We start from the raw sequence: 15247 nt of genomic DNA on the forward strand, positions 1-15247 counted from the left end.
CGCTGCACTACTTAATAGTAAATACAAAATACATGACGCGGCCACAGAGGCGGCCTCCTCCTCCTCCTCCTCCTCCTCCCTTCATCTCGTCTCGCTCCTCTCGACAGGCAGCAGGATGGACATCGTAAATCAGGTACAGACACTCAGCATGATGAACCTTTTATTTGGTTTCTTCTGCTTAATGTGTACACATTAGTGTATATTCATGTGTGCTCGCTGCTCGGGTGTGTTTGTGTCGTCTTTCCGGGCGGCCCGACGGGCATTCATGTTTGTATTCGCCCCCGGTGGAGCGTCTGTGTGTCGGCCGCAGCGCGGAGACATTACACATCATTTTCAAAAGAAGCGAAGAATCCCACAAACGATGATCATTTCTCTGATTTCATTCATGGATCATTTGGCAGAAGTCAAAAGCAGAGACGCCGCACCTTCCTCAGTCTGTCTGCGGCTCAGCCTCAGTGTTGGACTGCTGATTCTGCAAGACCATCACATGGAGCCGCCGGGTCCGGCCCGGTCTGTGAGGGTCCGGCTCGGTCTGTGGGGGTTCTACTGGCTGTCAATTGGGTTTCATGCGCCCTGCGGGTGCTTCTGACAGGGAGGAGCAGGGCTGTTCTTGGGGTTTTCAGCCCTGCGCTCTGCCTGCAGGAGATCGGAGCCAAAAACACAAACCGTCCAAATGTCGATATAATTTCTGAAGCTTTGTGTTCGCGTGATGACATGATGTTTCCCCTGCCTGCGTGTGTGTGTGTGTGTGTGTGTGTGTGTGTGTGTGTGTGTGTGTGTGTGTGTGTGTGTGTAAAATGGCAGCCAGAGGAGGATGAGAGAGGGAGGATGAGAGGGAGGATGGGGGGGGGATGCTGCTGATTGTGATGTTGTTGTTGCGGGTCTAAACCGGCTCCGCTTTCACGTATTCACACGGTTTCGCCGCCGACCTGTTCCCGTGCTACTGAACCCGGTTTCACCCGGATTTACCCGGGTTCACCTGCTCCCCCTCCCCCTCTTCCTCTTCCTCCTCCTCCTCCTCCTCCTCCTCCTCAGCAGCTGCTGCCGCGTAAGATGGAGACCGATAGAAAAAACACCCAGTGTTTACTGGAATATTCCTCAAGTACTATGATTACATATATTACCACAGTATTACTGTAACCTTACAGTATTTCCCAGGTTTCGGTTCAGTGTGTATTCTGCTGGTCTCAGGGCCAACATGAAGACTGCAGTCTTATTATATTCATGTAAACACTGAGCCGCTGTTTTTATGCGTTTATTATATATATATATTAAAATAATTCTCCAATCAAACAGGCTATATGTTATATTTTAATATATTATCAGGTTCTTTTATGAAAATTATTCTCAAAGTCTTTTATTCATTTTCTCTTTCAAGTCAAACATTTGTGTTGATTCCAGTGATTGTTAATGAGAAAGTCACATGTTGGTAATTTTCTCTTTTGTGGTTTTTGTAGATGAAAATAAGATTCTTGTCATGTCTCAGTGTATTTAACGCTCCTAATATTAATGTAATAATATTACTCCTGTAGTCCGAGCCAAGTAAATACTCCATTACAAGACACATTGTACTGAAGTACATGAGTATTATCACCTAAATGTACTTCAAGTATCAGAGTAGAAGTACTTACGTATGCAGTCTGACTGCTTCCAAAGTGCTACACTGTATATGATTATTAGTGATGCAGCAGTTTAATGTTGCGTTCAGTGTCAATATGTACTGCTGGGTAGTTTCGTCTGTAACAATGCAGCATATTTAGTACTCTGATCATGTTTTGTCTGTATAATCTCAATCAATAAAGTAATCAGTAACTTCACCTGTATAATATTTCCCTCTGACATGTAGTACAGTGTTTTCTTGTGAGATACTGAATACTTCCATTTACTCAAGTACTGCACGTTAGTACAATCTTGGGGTACCTGAGTATTTCCATTTTCTGCTACTTGATACATCTCCAGAAGCTGTTATTAATCATCTGACGACCCTCTCAGATTGATCTGGCAACCCGTTGGAGGGGCCCGAAATCGAGGTTGGGAGCCAACAAAACAGTGGACTAAACCAGCTAACAGTAAATGACGTAGCAGAAAGTAGCTCCACCTGCAGCAGCTCCGCCTGCAGCAGCTCCACCTGCAGTAGCTCCACCTGCAGTAGCTCCACCTGCAGCAGCTCCAACAGTAACATGCTTCTCTAACATTGATGCTTCAGCATCAACAATCTAATAATGTCTCATAGAATCAGAGATCAGACACAGGAGACATTTTACTGCACAGACAGTACTTGTACTGCATGAAGCTGACAGTACTGCCATACTTTCACTGCATGAAGCTGACAATACTGCCGTACTTTCACTGCATGAAGCTGACAATACTGCCGTACTTTCACTGCATGAAGCTGACAATACTGCTGTACTTTTACTGCATGAAGCTGACAATACTGCCATACTTTTACTGCATGAAGCTGACAATACTGCTGTACTTTTACTGCATGAAGCTGACAATACTGCTGTACTTATACTGCATGAAGCTGACAATACTACTGTACTACTGTACTGTATTTATTAGCTAAATTATTAATAGTGATCATCAGTATATGTTTGCTGTTTTAGCCTCAGAATATTTACAGTTTGTTCCTCTGTACTTCATTGACTTTCTTAATGGACTCTAACGGATCATTTACAGAAACAGACGCTGTGCAGTAACTGATCTGAAATCTGAATATTAAGTATCACATCAGTTGTATTGACTGTGAAAACAACAAAGTGAAATCTCAGGAGAAACAGTGATCTGTTTGTCTGAACAGCAGACTGTCTGTCCGTCTATTCATCTTATATTAAATCATTTCTGTTGACTGACTCAGGGCTGTTTACTGACTTCTAACATCCAGCAGAGACCTGGTTTTCTTGTTTGGGTGAAATATTCCATCATAAAATAATATTCCTCTTAAACTGGGCATACACTGTACATTTTTGAAGCGTCGTTGTTTCATTTTAACTTCTTCTGTACCAGTGAATTGTCTGCGATGTAAAGCCAACTTTAAGATTTCAGTGAGAAAAAAGGCACCGCGAGAGCCTGACAACGGCCGACCAAAATTTCTGACATGTCAGAAATTCATCCAAACGTCCGGCGGCCTCCCCCCTCGCCCCTGTACACTACACGTCAGACGCACCCGACGAAGCTGAAATTTAGGCCGACTCTAAAATGAGCAATGCGGCTTTACTTCTGCTGAGTTTGAGTGATTTTAGCCTAAAATACAACAACAGTTCAATGACTTAAACTGTACTCATGTCAGACACAATGCATGATGGGAAGCGGTCCCACATGAGCAAATGATGTTTTAGCTCTGTTTCTGTTTGACATTCTCTTGTTTGGCTCAACATCTCTTTGTTCAGTTTGTCACAGGGGTTTAAAAAGGGGCTCAGTGAGGGTCTGAGGGACTCTTTGAAAGTATGCAAACAGAGAATAAAGTATGGATTACAACATAAGCAGCTTCAGTCCTTCATTAGCAGGATGCGCTCAGTTTCAGCAGCTCAGGTTGGGCCACCTGTGCTTCAGCAGCTCAACGCACAATCACAGGAGCTTCGCACGAAAAATGAAAGAAAACAGACTTTAAACCCAAAAATAAGCTTCAGGTAAAGGCTACAAGAGTTTAATGGAAGTGAAACACAAGCCATCAGTATCCTGTGAAAACAGCTGTGGCGATTAAAATGAAAAGGTACCTGCTGTCGTATTCAGGCTAAAAGTTTCTAAAAAGAATATTTGTAACACAAGTATTTGAGCTGTCAAAGTATGTGGTCAGTCTGAGAGCTGCTGATTATTTGATTCTAATTATTCATCAAAGCAAAATTGCTCTTCAGGCACTTCATTAAGTGAGCATTAAATAATGACCAACTGAAATAAATACACAAAGACAGCAAATCTCGCGTCCATCACTGGATTATCCTGTCAGGTTGTTGCTGTATTTAAAATGATGAAGTCACATGATGATGATTTGTTCAATCAAAAAACATGCAGATGGTGAAAAGCACGATCGACTGGTCATCATGATGTCATCATGATGTTATCCTCCTCTTCTCTCAGCAGCTTTGTGAAAACTTTTCAGAGGAAACTGAGTTAGAAACTATTCGTGACATTTAGGAGGACTGCCGGAGCTGAAAGAAGGTCCTTTGTTAAAACACGACTGAGACGCCTTCTGTGTGATGAACCAGAACCTCAGTTGAGTCTGCAGCTCAGTTCATGCCACCCAGAACCAATCAGCATGTTCGTGGACACTTGTGTCTGACTATTAATACATCTAAAATTCTCTCGACTGTATGTGGGAACAGTCTGTTGTCTTTACTAAAATCTTCTATCCCCTAATTTTACGATTGTTTGTTTTTGTACCGCTGTTCTCTAACAGGTTTATTGTGGAAATATGTGGAAAAATATTTTACATTGTTTTCATCTGTGGTTTATTTTACCGGTATTTATACCATACACCTTGAAGAATCAGTGACATAAAACCACTTGTCCAAATGTATCCTTTCAAAACATGTTTTATACATTCTAGCACACTTTTATTTTTTACTTGTATTTTTGTTCTATATTTTATTTATTATTTGTTTACATTTTATCATTATCGTTTCATTTTATTTTTATGTCTTATCTGTTTAAACAATCACTACATTACTGCAGTGGAAGGGATTGTGTGTCCCTGTGATCCAGGGAGCTGTGTTGTCTGGGTAATAGCACCTGGTAGGGCCTTCCACTTTCTGTAGCACTGGTTCTAGAACCAAACTCTGGGGGGCTGGACTCTTCCACAGTTTCCCAGGTTTAAAGGTGCTAGGAGGATGTGGAGATACTCACAAGCCCAGGCTGAGCACCGCTGTGAAGCAGTTCTTCCAAGACAATGAGAGAGTCGCCTCAATGCGAGTGCAAGTTGCTGAGAGGACGGTTCTGACATATGTACCAAACAGCAGCTCAGAGTCCCCAGCCTTTTTGGAGTCTCTTGGTGTCGTCCTGGAAAGGATTCCATCTAGGGACTCCATGGTTCTACAGGGAGACTTCAGTGAAGAGAGGAGCACTGCGTGAGGTCTTCACCTCCAATGTGGACCAATTTCTCATTGGTCCAAGGGTCTCCTGAAGCAGCAGGTGGGCTGCAGCTTTGGCAGTCGCTGATGCAAAAACCCAGGTTTGGGAGGAGCTCTGTGAGACTATGGAGAAGGACTTTCAGTGGGCCTCAAAGAAGTTCTGGCAAATGAATGTTCAATCGCTCAGGAAGTTAGGGCTTGGTTCAAGCTGTAATCAGCCGGGGAGGAGAATTGCTGACCGAGACTGCGGATACTGTCAGTGGAAAAAGAACTTTGAGGAACTCCCAACAACAACTCCCCGAACAACACGTCCTCTGTGAAGGAGGCAGAGATTGAAGACTCAGAGGAATTCTCACCCATAACCCAGGCAGATGTCACTGAGGTAGTCAAGAAGCTCCTCAGCAGCAAGGCACTGGGTGTGGATGAGATTCGCCATGAGACACTGAATGCTTTGGACTGTCTTGGCTGGCATGCCTCTTCAGTGTGGAAGCTGGACACAGTACCTGTGAAGTGGCAGGTGGTTCTTATTTTTAAAAGGGGGATTGAAGAGTATGCTGATATTATTGAGGAATGACATTGACACTGCTCAGCCGGTCCAGGAAAGTTTTTGCAGGGTGCTGGAAAGGAGGCACCGACTGATTGCTGGACCAGAGATTCAGGAAGAGAGCTACGAATTCTGTCCTGGCCTTGGGGCAGTGTACCAGGTCTTTATACTTGGTGGGTTGTTGGGGGAGTCTTTTAGTTTTCAGTGGTTGTTGGACTCTGCAAGGTTGCCCTTTGTCTCTGATCCCATTTGCAATATTTTTGGACAGGATCTCAAGGTGCAGTCAGGGTGAAAAGAGGGGCTAATTTGGGAACTTCAGAATTGTATCTCTGGTTTCTGTGGATGAAGTGGTTCCGTAGGCTTCATCAGACCATTCATTCGTGACCTTCAACATACACTGGGGCAGTTTGTAGCCAAATGCGAAATGTCCGGAATGAGAGTCAGCACCTTCAATCCTCCATCTCAGGATCTTGTCAACAAGTGATGGTAAAATGTTACTTGTGATGGACAGGCGGATTTGTGCAGCTTCAGCAGTGTTGCAGCCATCGTCCTGGACTATAGTGTTGGAGAAGGAGATGAGCAGAAAGCCAAAGCTTTCAATTTTTTCAAACTACAGTCAAACCTCCATCTATGGTCATGAACTGTGAGCAGTAAAAGAGACATTACAGGTAAAAGCAGCTGAAATGAGTTTCCCTTGAGGGTGGCTGGGCTCTGCCTTCAAGATAGGGTGAGGAGCTTGAAACTACCCAGGGAACTCTGTGTAGAGCTTCTACTCCCTTGCGTCGAAAGGAGCCAGTTGAGGCGGTGCTGACATATGATTAGGACGCCTCCTGGGTTCCTTCCATTGGAGGTTTTTCAATGCAGGTCCAACTGCGAGGGTAGACCCAGGGCTCCCTGGGAACACCTTGGTATCACCCTGGAGGAGCTGGAAAACATTGCTGGGTTGAGGGATGTCTGGAATACCCTGCTCAGCTTGCTGCCACCACAATCCCAGATAAGGAGAGGAAAATCTACGGATTATCTGTTTAATGATTATTGTTGTAATCTAATATTATTGTTGGGTATTTTATTCCTTTTTATTTTGTGTTTTTACAGTCAGATTTTATTTTCCCAATTCCCTCATGACATTTTTTAATCCTGGTTCAACCATGTGAAGTGCTTCGTAATTTTGTTTTGAAGTGCTGCATAAATAAAGTGTTTTGCTGTGAGTGCTGGATTCATTAGGATGGGAGCACTGTGACTTTAGAATTGCATGAAATCAAACTTTGAACCACAAACTAACACTAAATGCTGTTTGCTCTCTGTCCCTCTACAGCTGGTGGCCCAAGGTCAATTCCGGGTGTTGAAGGTTCCTCTGGGCTTCATTAAGGCCTTAGAATGGGTGAGTGCATCAGATGAACACCAGAAATAACTCCAATTACACTTGTTTTCTGTGTAAGGCAAATTGTAAGCCTAGCTTTGATGGTTTGAAGTTTGGTGAACAGGCAGTTTGAAATTTGTTTAGGAAGCTTTTTAACCGGACAGAGAGTCACAAAATGCCAAATGCCTCCAAAACATTCTGAGAAGGTTTTCAAAATGTTTTAAAAATTCTTCCACCACTACCTGCCTAACCCTAACCCTTACTCCAACCTTAACCTAAACCTAAACCTAACCTTACCCTAACCTTAACGCCTAAAACTGTATCATTTACATTATGGGGACTTGCATTTTGGCCCCACAAGGAAGGTGAGTACCTGCAATGTGACTGAGTAAACATATTTATGTCCTCATAACGGGAGTAATACATGGAGACACACACACACACACACACACACACACACACACGCACACACACACACACATACATACACACACACACACACACACACACACACACACACACACACACACAGGTCACGTTTCCATCTCTTCTGCAGACATTACATTTATTTCTAATTGTCTAAACCTAATCTTAACTGTGCTCCTCAAATTTTATGATTTACATTACGGGGACTTTGTTTTCCCTCCATGGGGAAGTCACAATGAGCAATACACACACACACACAAGGAGAATGCCAAGCAGGGATTGGACAGAAAGTCTGACTGTGACCATCTGCTCACTGAGTGAGTGTGTGTGTGTGTGTGTGTGTGTGTGTGTGTGTGTGTGTGTGTGTGTGTCCTCTGTAAACCGACTGCTTGGTGATGGTAATGATGACAGTGATAATGGTGGTGATGGTGTTGGTGTTGATGATGATGATGATGGTGATGGTGGTGGTGACGATGACGACGATGACGATGATGCTGGTGACGATGACAATGATGATGATGATGATGATGTTCTGTTGAGCAGCTGAGCAGTACTGTTGGGGTTGTTGGTTAGATCCTCACTGATCTTCTGCAGTTTAAAGCTTCACACAGTGAGCCTCTATAGATAGATGTGATGATGAGTCATCATCCTGCAGGAGCTTCACATAATAACACTTCCTCTGCTTCAACAGAACTACATTTGAAAAATACGTGGGCAGGCTGTTCTTTTTTTTTTCATGTGTTGAAATAATATTTGGGGAAAAAAGGGAAATGTTCTGTAGGTTCTGTTGGTAACTGCAGTTAGATTATAGAGCTTCATAACAACAGAACATAACATCCTAAATTGCAGTTTGACTCATAAAAATAAAATGGTGCCAGTATGACTGTAAGTGTTAGGTAAGCAGATAATTATCAAAGTGAAGCCTAAATTTCAGTCAGAAGTCAATATTTACTTTGGTTATATACTGAATCTCAGCCATATCGGCAACTGTGAGAATCACCAGTGAATGAGAAGTTCTGATTTCATTTTTTCTTTCTTTCTTTCATTACTTGAGGCCGGGTTATCTTCTAGACAAAGTGGGAAACTGCCACAGGCCCCTAGAGTCAGGGGCCCCAAAGCCTTCAGGGGTATTTTGTTTGTAGTAATTTGATTAACTACAAATTAATTAGAAAAGTTTTGAGACTGTGTGCATCATTAAAGCCCAACAGAAACCAAAGTGAAAAGGGCCTTGAAGAGTCGGTTCAGACAGAAACATCTCAACTGTTGGATGACTGTGATGAAATGTGACTTTTCACCTTGCACCACCATCAGGTCAACATGTTAATGTGTCCAATACTTTGGTTTACTTTATGAGCAAATACCTGCAGAACTAATGACATCAGCCTCAGTTGGATTTTGTGCTTACTGATAATTAACTAATGCTAGCATGCTAGCATGCTAAAATGAAATTGTGAACATGGCAAACATTAGCCCTGCTAAACATCAGCATATTAGCATTGTCACTGTGAGAATGTTAGCATGCTGATGTTAGCAATTAGCTGAAAGCACCATGTCTAAGTAGCCTACAGCCTCAGAGCTGCTAGCAGCTGTAGACTCCGGTTTAATCGTGATAAGATGTTTCTCTGCATTATTACTTACATTTTTTTTGTTGCTTCTCCTCTAGTTTTTTGCCATCTTTGCCTTCTCCACGTGCGGCAGTTACTCTGGGATGTTCCGGATGGCGGTGGAGTGTTATAACCGGACCGACAGCGACCTGGGTATAGAGGTGGAGTTTGAGTATCCATTCAGGTCAGTACAACGCTAATCACTCTATTTATGTTGATAATAACTATAACAGAGTTTTACACTGAAGCTCCATATGCTCTCTGATGTCACATCACATCGTGACGTCTGATGCTGAACATAAAGTTAAAACACAATCAAAGTTAATACATAAATGGACACAAATAGATGAGGACGAGGTGACGGTGAAGATGCTGCATGTTGAAAATGACTCCTTTGATATATTAATTATACATTAATTAAATCTGAAATAAAGCTAAAGGCTTTATTTTCTCTCCAGTGGCCCGTCTAGGACTCTTAAGGCTGAACTTATCAGCTCAGTTCTACGCTGTCAGACTGGGATCAGCTGTCATCAGACTCAGCTGTGCTGTGAGCTGAGTACTAACATGGTCACGTTAGATGTTTATAGTCACCATGTTACTGTTAGTATGAACTGAATGTTCAACATTCTCTCTTTCATTAGTTAAAACAAAATCATCAAAAAGCCAGTCACTAGATTTAGAAATATCCTTTGTTGGACAAGACGTGTAAACTTTGGCCTGTTTATGGTGCTACAGGAAACGTCTCAGGATCACAAAACAATTCATGAATGTCTGAACGAAACTTGACAACACTCCATTCAACAGTCAACATTTTTCCAAAGTGTTGGACTGACAGACTTCACCAACGTTAGAGCCAAGCTGTTAACGCGGCTAGAAAGACTGAAGTATTTTAAACTCCTCCTTCCTCTCCCTCTCTCAGACTCCACCAGGTGTATTTTGATGCCCCCACCTGTAAGGGCGGAAACAAGGAGCGTCTCTTCCTGATTGGTGACTACTCCTCCTCGGCCGAGTTCTTCGTCACCATCGGCGTCTTTGCCTTTCTCTACTCCACGGTGGCTCTCAGCATCTACATCTTCTTCTTCGAGAAGTACAAGGAGAACAACAAGGGTCCCCTGATTGTAAGTTCACCAAAGTGATGTGAGTAATCAAATTTTGGGGGGGACTCTCCCTACCCCTAACCAACAAGGTCTGTAATGAACACAACATCAGATTCCCCTAAAAAGCCGGTTTGTTCCCGACTCTCCAGCATCTCATTTGAGTTCATGTTGACCGAAACAGTGAACAAGGTCCCGCAGGCCGCTGCTGCTCCAGCCCTGCATGTTTCTGTTCTCCCTGAACTGGTGTTTTAATGTCACAGAGTGGAACTTAACATGGAGAGAACACAGTGCTGCACACAACCTCCTCTCAGCAGACTCTGCTCCATAATGAAAACTGCTGAGCACAAAGCCTCAGTGTGTTTGGCTCAGCAGAGGAATGAACACTGCTCCAACACCACATACCAACTTTCATGTATTCTGCTTCGTCGTTTCTATAGTATCACATCTATAATCCACCGAGATGTCCATTAACATACAGATGATAATGTGCATCAGGCAGGTGTGTCAGATTAACTCGTACAGTGATGTCGTTCAGGTGTCACTGAATGTAATCAGAAACATCAGTGCTGTTGTGTTTGTTGGCTGTACGTCACATTCTTTCCTTTGAGTTTGTTATTAACACCTGCAGCATCACACAGCAACTGACACCATGAGTCTGTCCTTAAACTGAGAGACTGATGTGAATATTTACACAGCGGCTGTAGTTATGGTATATCTGATGGTAATTAATGTTCTGTTTCCTGTTACACATCTACACAGGTCAGCTGTTTCACTCAGATTCCAGGTTTATACAGTGGAAGTGTTTGTAATAAAGCAGCCCTTATGGATGAATGCTGAGCTCCATCATGTACCCACAATATCTGACTGAAGAGTTTGCTGACAGGACCCCTGGAAACTGTCACTCCTACACTGTGTGTGTGTGTGTTTAGGACCTGGGCGTGACCGGAGTGTTTGCCTTTATGTGGCTGGTAAGTTCGGCCGCATGGGCCAAAGGTCTGTCCGACGTGAAGGCAGCAACTGACCCAGACAATGTCATCACTCTGATCTCCGCCTGCGACATTGAGGGGAACCGCTGCCGTGAAGTCCACGACCCAGTCATGTCTGGACTCAACACCTCTGTGGTAAGACCATGACCAAGCCCAACGATTCTGTGGATCTGGGCTGTTGGGGTTCAGGACTGTATGACATGTTAGATCTCTGAACAGACTCCGCAGTCCTGAGTAAGATGCCAAGATACTTCAACTTCTACTAAAAGTTGGCATCAGCTGTCTGGTCAGAGTCACAATGTTTACCAGTTCTTTGGTCAGGTAGTTACTGATTTAAATCATCTACTCTGGCTTCAGGTTTGGAAATATCTCTTCTATTGGCTAAAGTGTAAAAAAGACTGAACTGACCCAGAACTCAGGAGGATTTTAACATGTGGACCTGCGGACTGCTTTGTGTCAGCACCTTAGGATTTCTGTGTGATGGGGATGGGTTTCAAACTAACTAAATAAGTTAGCACTGCATGTCAGATTCATTATCTTGTTAACTAATTCTGAGATCAGATAGTTCCTGATTTGCTGAAGGCATAGTTTCATTGAAACTGAAACTCAGATATTATATTGAAACCAGCAGTGTAAAAGTTCAAACTGTTTGTTTATTTCAATAGACAAATGAGAACTTTTTTCATCTTCTCCTCTTCCAGGCTTTTGGCTTCATTAACCTGATCCTGTGGGTGGGAAACCTCTGGTTCGTCTTTAAGGAGACGGGCATCATCGCTCCCTTTATGCGTGCTCCACCTCCTCAGGAGAAATCTGCTGCACCGGACGCCTACGGCCAGCAGGGGGCATATGAACAAGACCCCTACGCTAGCAACCAGGGAGGCTACCAACCCGACTACAGCCAGCAAGGATACAACCAGGTGATCAGCCTACTGATGGAAGTGATATGAATTAGTTTCAGATGATATGATCTGCTGCTGTTGATTTTTCAACTGCTAAAACTGAGAGACAAAAGATTCACGAGGAGATGTGTTAGCTCGAGGTCTAGCAGATCTGGGTAAACCTGAAAACCAGATGCCAAACAGAGATGGAACCTAATCCTAGTCCAGAGACCCTCTACTGTCTGACTGCAGTACATTCACTCTGTGTACTGCAATACATTATCGTTTCTGTGTGTCATGTTGTTTGCTGTTGTGTTTGCTCCAGGATGCAGAGTACGGTCAGGGCTATGGCCAGCAGGGGGCACCCACCTCCTTCTCCAATCAGATGTGAATTGACAGGAAGCAGGTGAGTCACACAGGAAGTAGAGGCTGGAGTCGCTGTCTGATTGGTCTAGTAAATTAATTCATTTAAGTCACTTTAAATGATTAGTCTGCTGATGATTTATATCATCAGTTAATCTCATGTTCAGCCTCAAACCAGCAGTGAATGCTAACTGCTAACAGTTGTGTGTATCACAGGCTTTCTCTGAGCCATAGAGCTCCATTAAAACTGTGAGCCTCACTGTTGCTCTGGCTAACAAGTTGGATCATTACCATGAACACACACACACTGTGGGTTATTCTGATTCAGTCCCACACACACCGCCCTGCTGCCACAAACACTCACTACAGCACCAAATTCATCCGCCGCTGAAAACAGTCCCAACTAATACACTATTTCCTCCTGTTTGACAAAAACTACAGTGAGCAGCTGTTTGAGGAAATGACTGGGCCATTTCAACATGAAACTAAATATTTGTGATGCGTTTCTAAATAATTACGTCTTCAGTAGGAACCAATGAGCTGAGAGCCACAGACAGTCAGACAGTATTGAGAAACATGCCAACATGAGATATGCAGACTATAAAGAAAATATAAAATAACACCAACAGCAGCCTGCAAGTGTATACTGGGACAGGATATTCAAACAACTACTGACCAAACCTTCATGAGATATATTCATGGTTCATGGTCCTCTTGACCCCCAACCTTTCCTCTTGCATCACCAGTAGGACACAGTGTCCACGTCCACAGCACTAACTTCATCAGACCAACAACAGAGTCCCCACTCTGTGAAAAACACTCTTCTCTAACAGAAACACTGTTCTTGTTCACTAATTATTACCATCACTTCTACTTAAATGTTTTTTCAATCACTTGAGGATGTTGTCAGTGAAACTTCACACTTCCTGCACATGCTTTACATGAAAAGCCTCCCAGCAGCTCAAAGGGATTAATCTCTCCGTCTGCTCATAGGCCAGTGGCTCAAGGCCCCCGGGGACTCAGAGTCTCAGGGTGCCCTATAGGCCCCAGGTCGTGTGTGTGGCAATTACTGTTACTATTATCATCCAATTATTTGATAAAATGCTATTTTTTTTTAATTATTTAGTAACCATTAAAGTACCATATAAACCGGAATGTAAAGGGCCTAAGGGGAACCCGTTCAAGTTCTATGTCAAATTCTAGTTTTATGGTGATATTATGCACACATAGATTCTTATATTCATTTGTATTCAATCAAATTATCATAGTAAAACAACAACAAATCCAGGGCTGGATATGCACATGTGGGAATACTGGTTAGTGTCTGGGGCTCTACAGGGACCCTCAGTGGGTTAGGTTACGAGACTCTGCAGTGTAAATCTGGGGACCTAAATTTGACTCTATTAATTAATCACAATGTATTTGATACTGTCATCACGCGTACTCTGGACTCTCACTACAAAACCCTGGTTGGAACAGAGCTGCTCACTCTGCTGTTGCTTGATGTTGCTGCAGCCTCCTGTTGCAGGGCAGTGTTCGAAGCAGACTGAGACCAGCAGCCAAATCACTGCATGATATTAACGCTGCGATGCACCATCAGGTTTGAAGTGTGAAGTAGACTGATGAAGTAGACTGTGGGCCAGCGAGCTACAGTGTGCGATTCCATCAAAAACACTCAAAACAGTTAGTTCATTTGCCTGTTTGTCTTTCACATTATCATACAGTTTTTATCTGTTGCCTCATAGTTCTCCTTTTCAGCGATGACGTTTTAATCTTGGTTTAGTCTCATTGTGAAAACAGAAGCCTGTCAACAAGTAGACTTCACTGATTTCAACTCTGATACGCAGCCATGATTCAAACACCAGCTTTTATTAGAGAATTTACTTTATGTCATGTTTGTCTTTCCCACAGATAATGTCGGAGTGAACCAGCAGTGGGTCGACTGCAACCTACCCACAATGCAACACTCCTATCTGTCTGCAAGGTTAAAGGGTGGGGTGGGGAGGTTAAAAGAGTGGGGGGGTTAGATGTTCACTATAATGAATCAATGTGTAAATGATAAAAAATAGAGTTATAAATAACAAATCCACAACTTCAACAAAGTGCCAAAATAACAACAACAACAAAAACAACAACAACAACAACAAAGCTGGCGAATAGAAACCTTCTGAAACAAGTGATGATGTTGATAAGAGTTATTCCTATTAAAGTACATAATCTGTGAAGAGAATGTATGTTTGTGTTGTATAGATATCACTTTGAACTGATATATAATATAGATTCAACTGTTTATTCATGTTTCCTCTTGAACCCAATGATCTGCCCCGCCCCCCGCCGCAAGATCAACAGACCAGGTTCACATTGGTCAATCATGAAGCTGTCCAGACTGGGTTCACACTGAGACAAATCAGATCCAAACCAGATTCTAACCAGATTCTAACGACAACCTAATGAGAACCAGATGAATTGGGATCCCAACCAACAAGCCTGCGTCCACCATCATCACCTCCCAGCTCTTTGCTGTTTGTCTTGCTGCATGTAAATATCAACACAGGAAGTGATGTCATTCTGGAGACGCAGGAAGCCCAGTCTGGACTCTAGCTTCATGATGTTCCCGGTGGAAACTGGATCATTACGGTTTGCACTGTTTGTGTGTTTGATTAATGGGCTCAGCTGGAGCTTCGTCGTGCTGTCTGTGACATTCCTTCAGCTCCTCTCAGAGACTGCAGAATCGAGAGCATGCTGCACAAACATCCGTCTGAACTATTATCATAACTGGAGAGACCAGGTGATCCTACTTGGTCTTACTGCAGTTGCTTTTACTTCAACACTTCCGCTGCTCTGATGGAGTCTGATGCAACATAAATGGTAACTATCGGGTACGTTGCTAGTTGCCTGGCGAATGGTGTTGTCCTAAATTTAG

At 43.2% G+C, this 15247-nt stretch overlaps 1 protein-coding gene across 1 annotated transcript; it reads left to right on the forward strand.

Annotated features, from left to right (window-relative positions):
• The first annotated feature begins 100 nt into the window (after nt 1-100).
• On the forward strand, nt 101-14320 carry sypa (synaptophysin a). Its single transcript, XM_041946295.1, has 8 exons — nt 101-133; nt 6926-6991; nt 9060-9184; nt 9920-10118; nt 11027-11218; nt 11785-12000; nt 12287-12367; nt 14236-14320. The coding sequence occupies exons 1-7, from the start codon at nt 116-118 to the stop codon at nt 12350-12352; spliced, it is 882 nt and encodes a 293-aa protein (XP_041802229.1). The 5' UTR covers nt 101-115; the 3' UTR covers nt 12353-12367; nt 14236-14320.
• The last annotated feature ends 927 nt before the right edge of the window (nt 14321-15247 follow it).

This window comes from Chelmon rostratus, chromosome 10 (genome assembly GCF_017976325.1).
Source record: "Chelmon rostratus isolate fCheRos1 chromosome 10, fCheRos1.pri, whole genome shotgun sequence".
Classification (NCBI taxonomy): domain Eukaryota; kingdom Metazoa; phylum Chordata; class Actinopteri; order Chaetodontiformes; family Chaetodontidae; genus Chelmon; species Chelmon rostratus.

Bases quoted from the DNA above. Each gene is read 5' to 3' on its own strand.
- sypa (XM_041946295.1), top strand. The intron at 9,185-9,919 runs GTCAGTACAACG...TCCCTCTCTCAG, and splicing joins GAGTTTGAGTATCCATTCAG to ACTCCACCAGGTGTATTTTG. The intron at 12,001-12,286 runs GTGATCAGCCTA...TGTTTGCTCCAG, and splicing joins GCCAGCAAGGATACAACCAG to GATGCAGAGTACGGTCAGGG.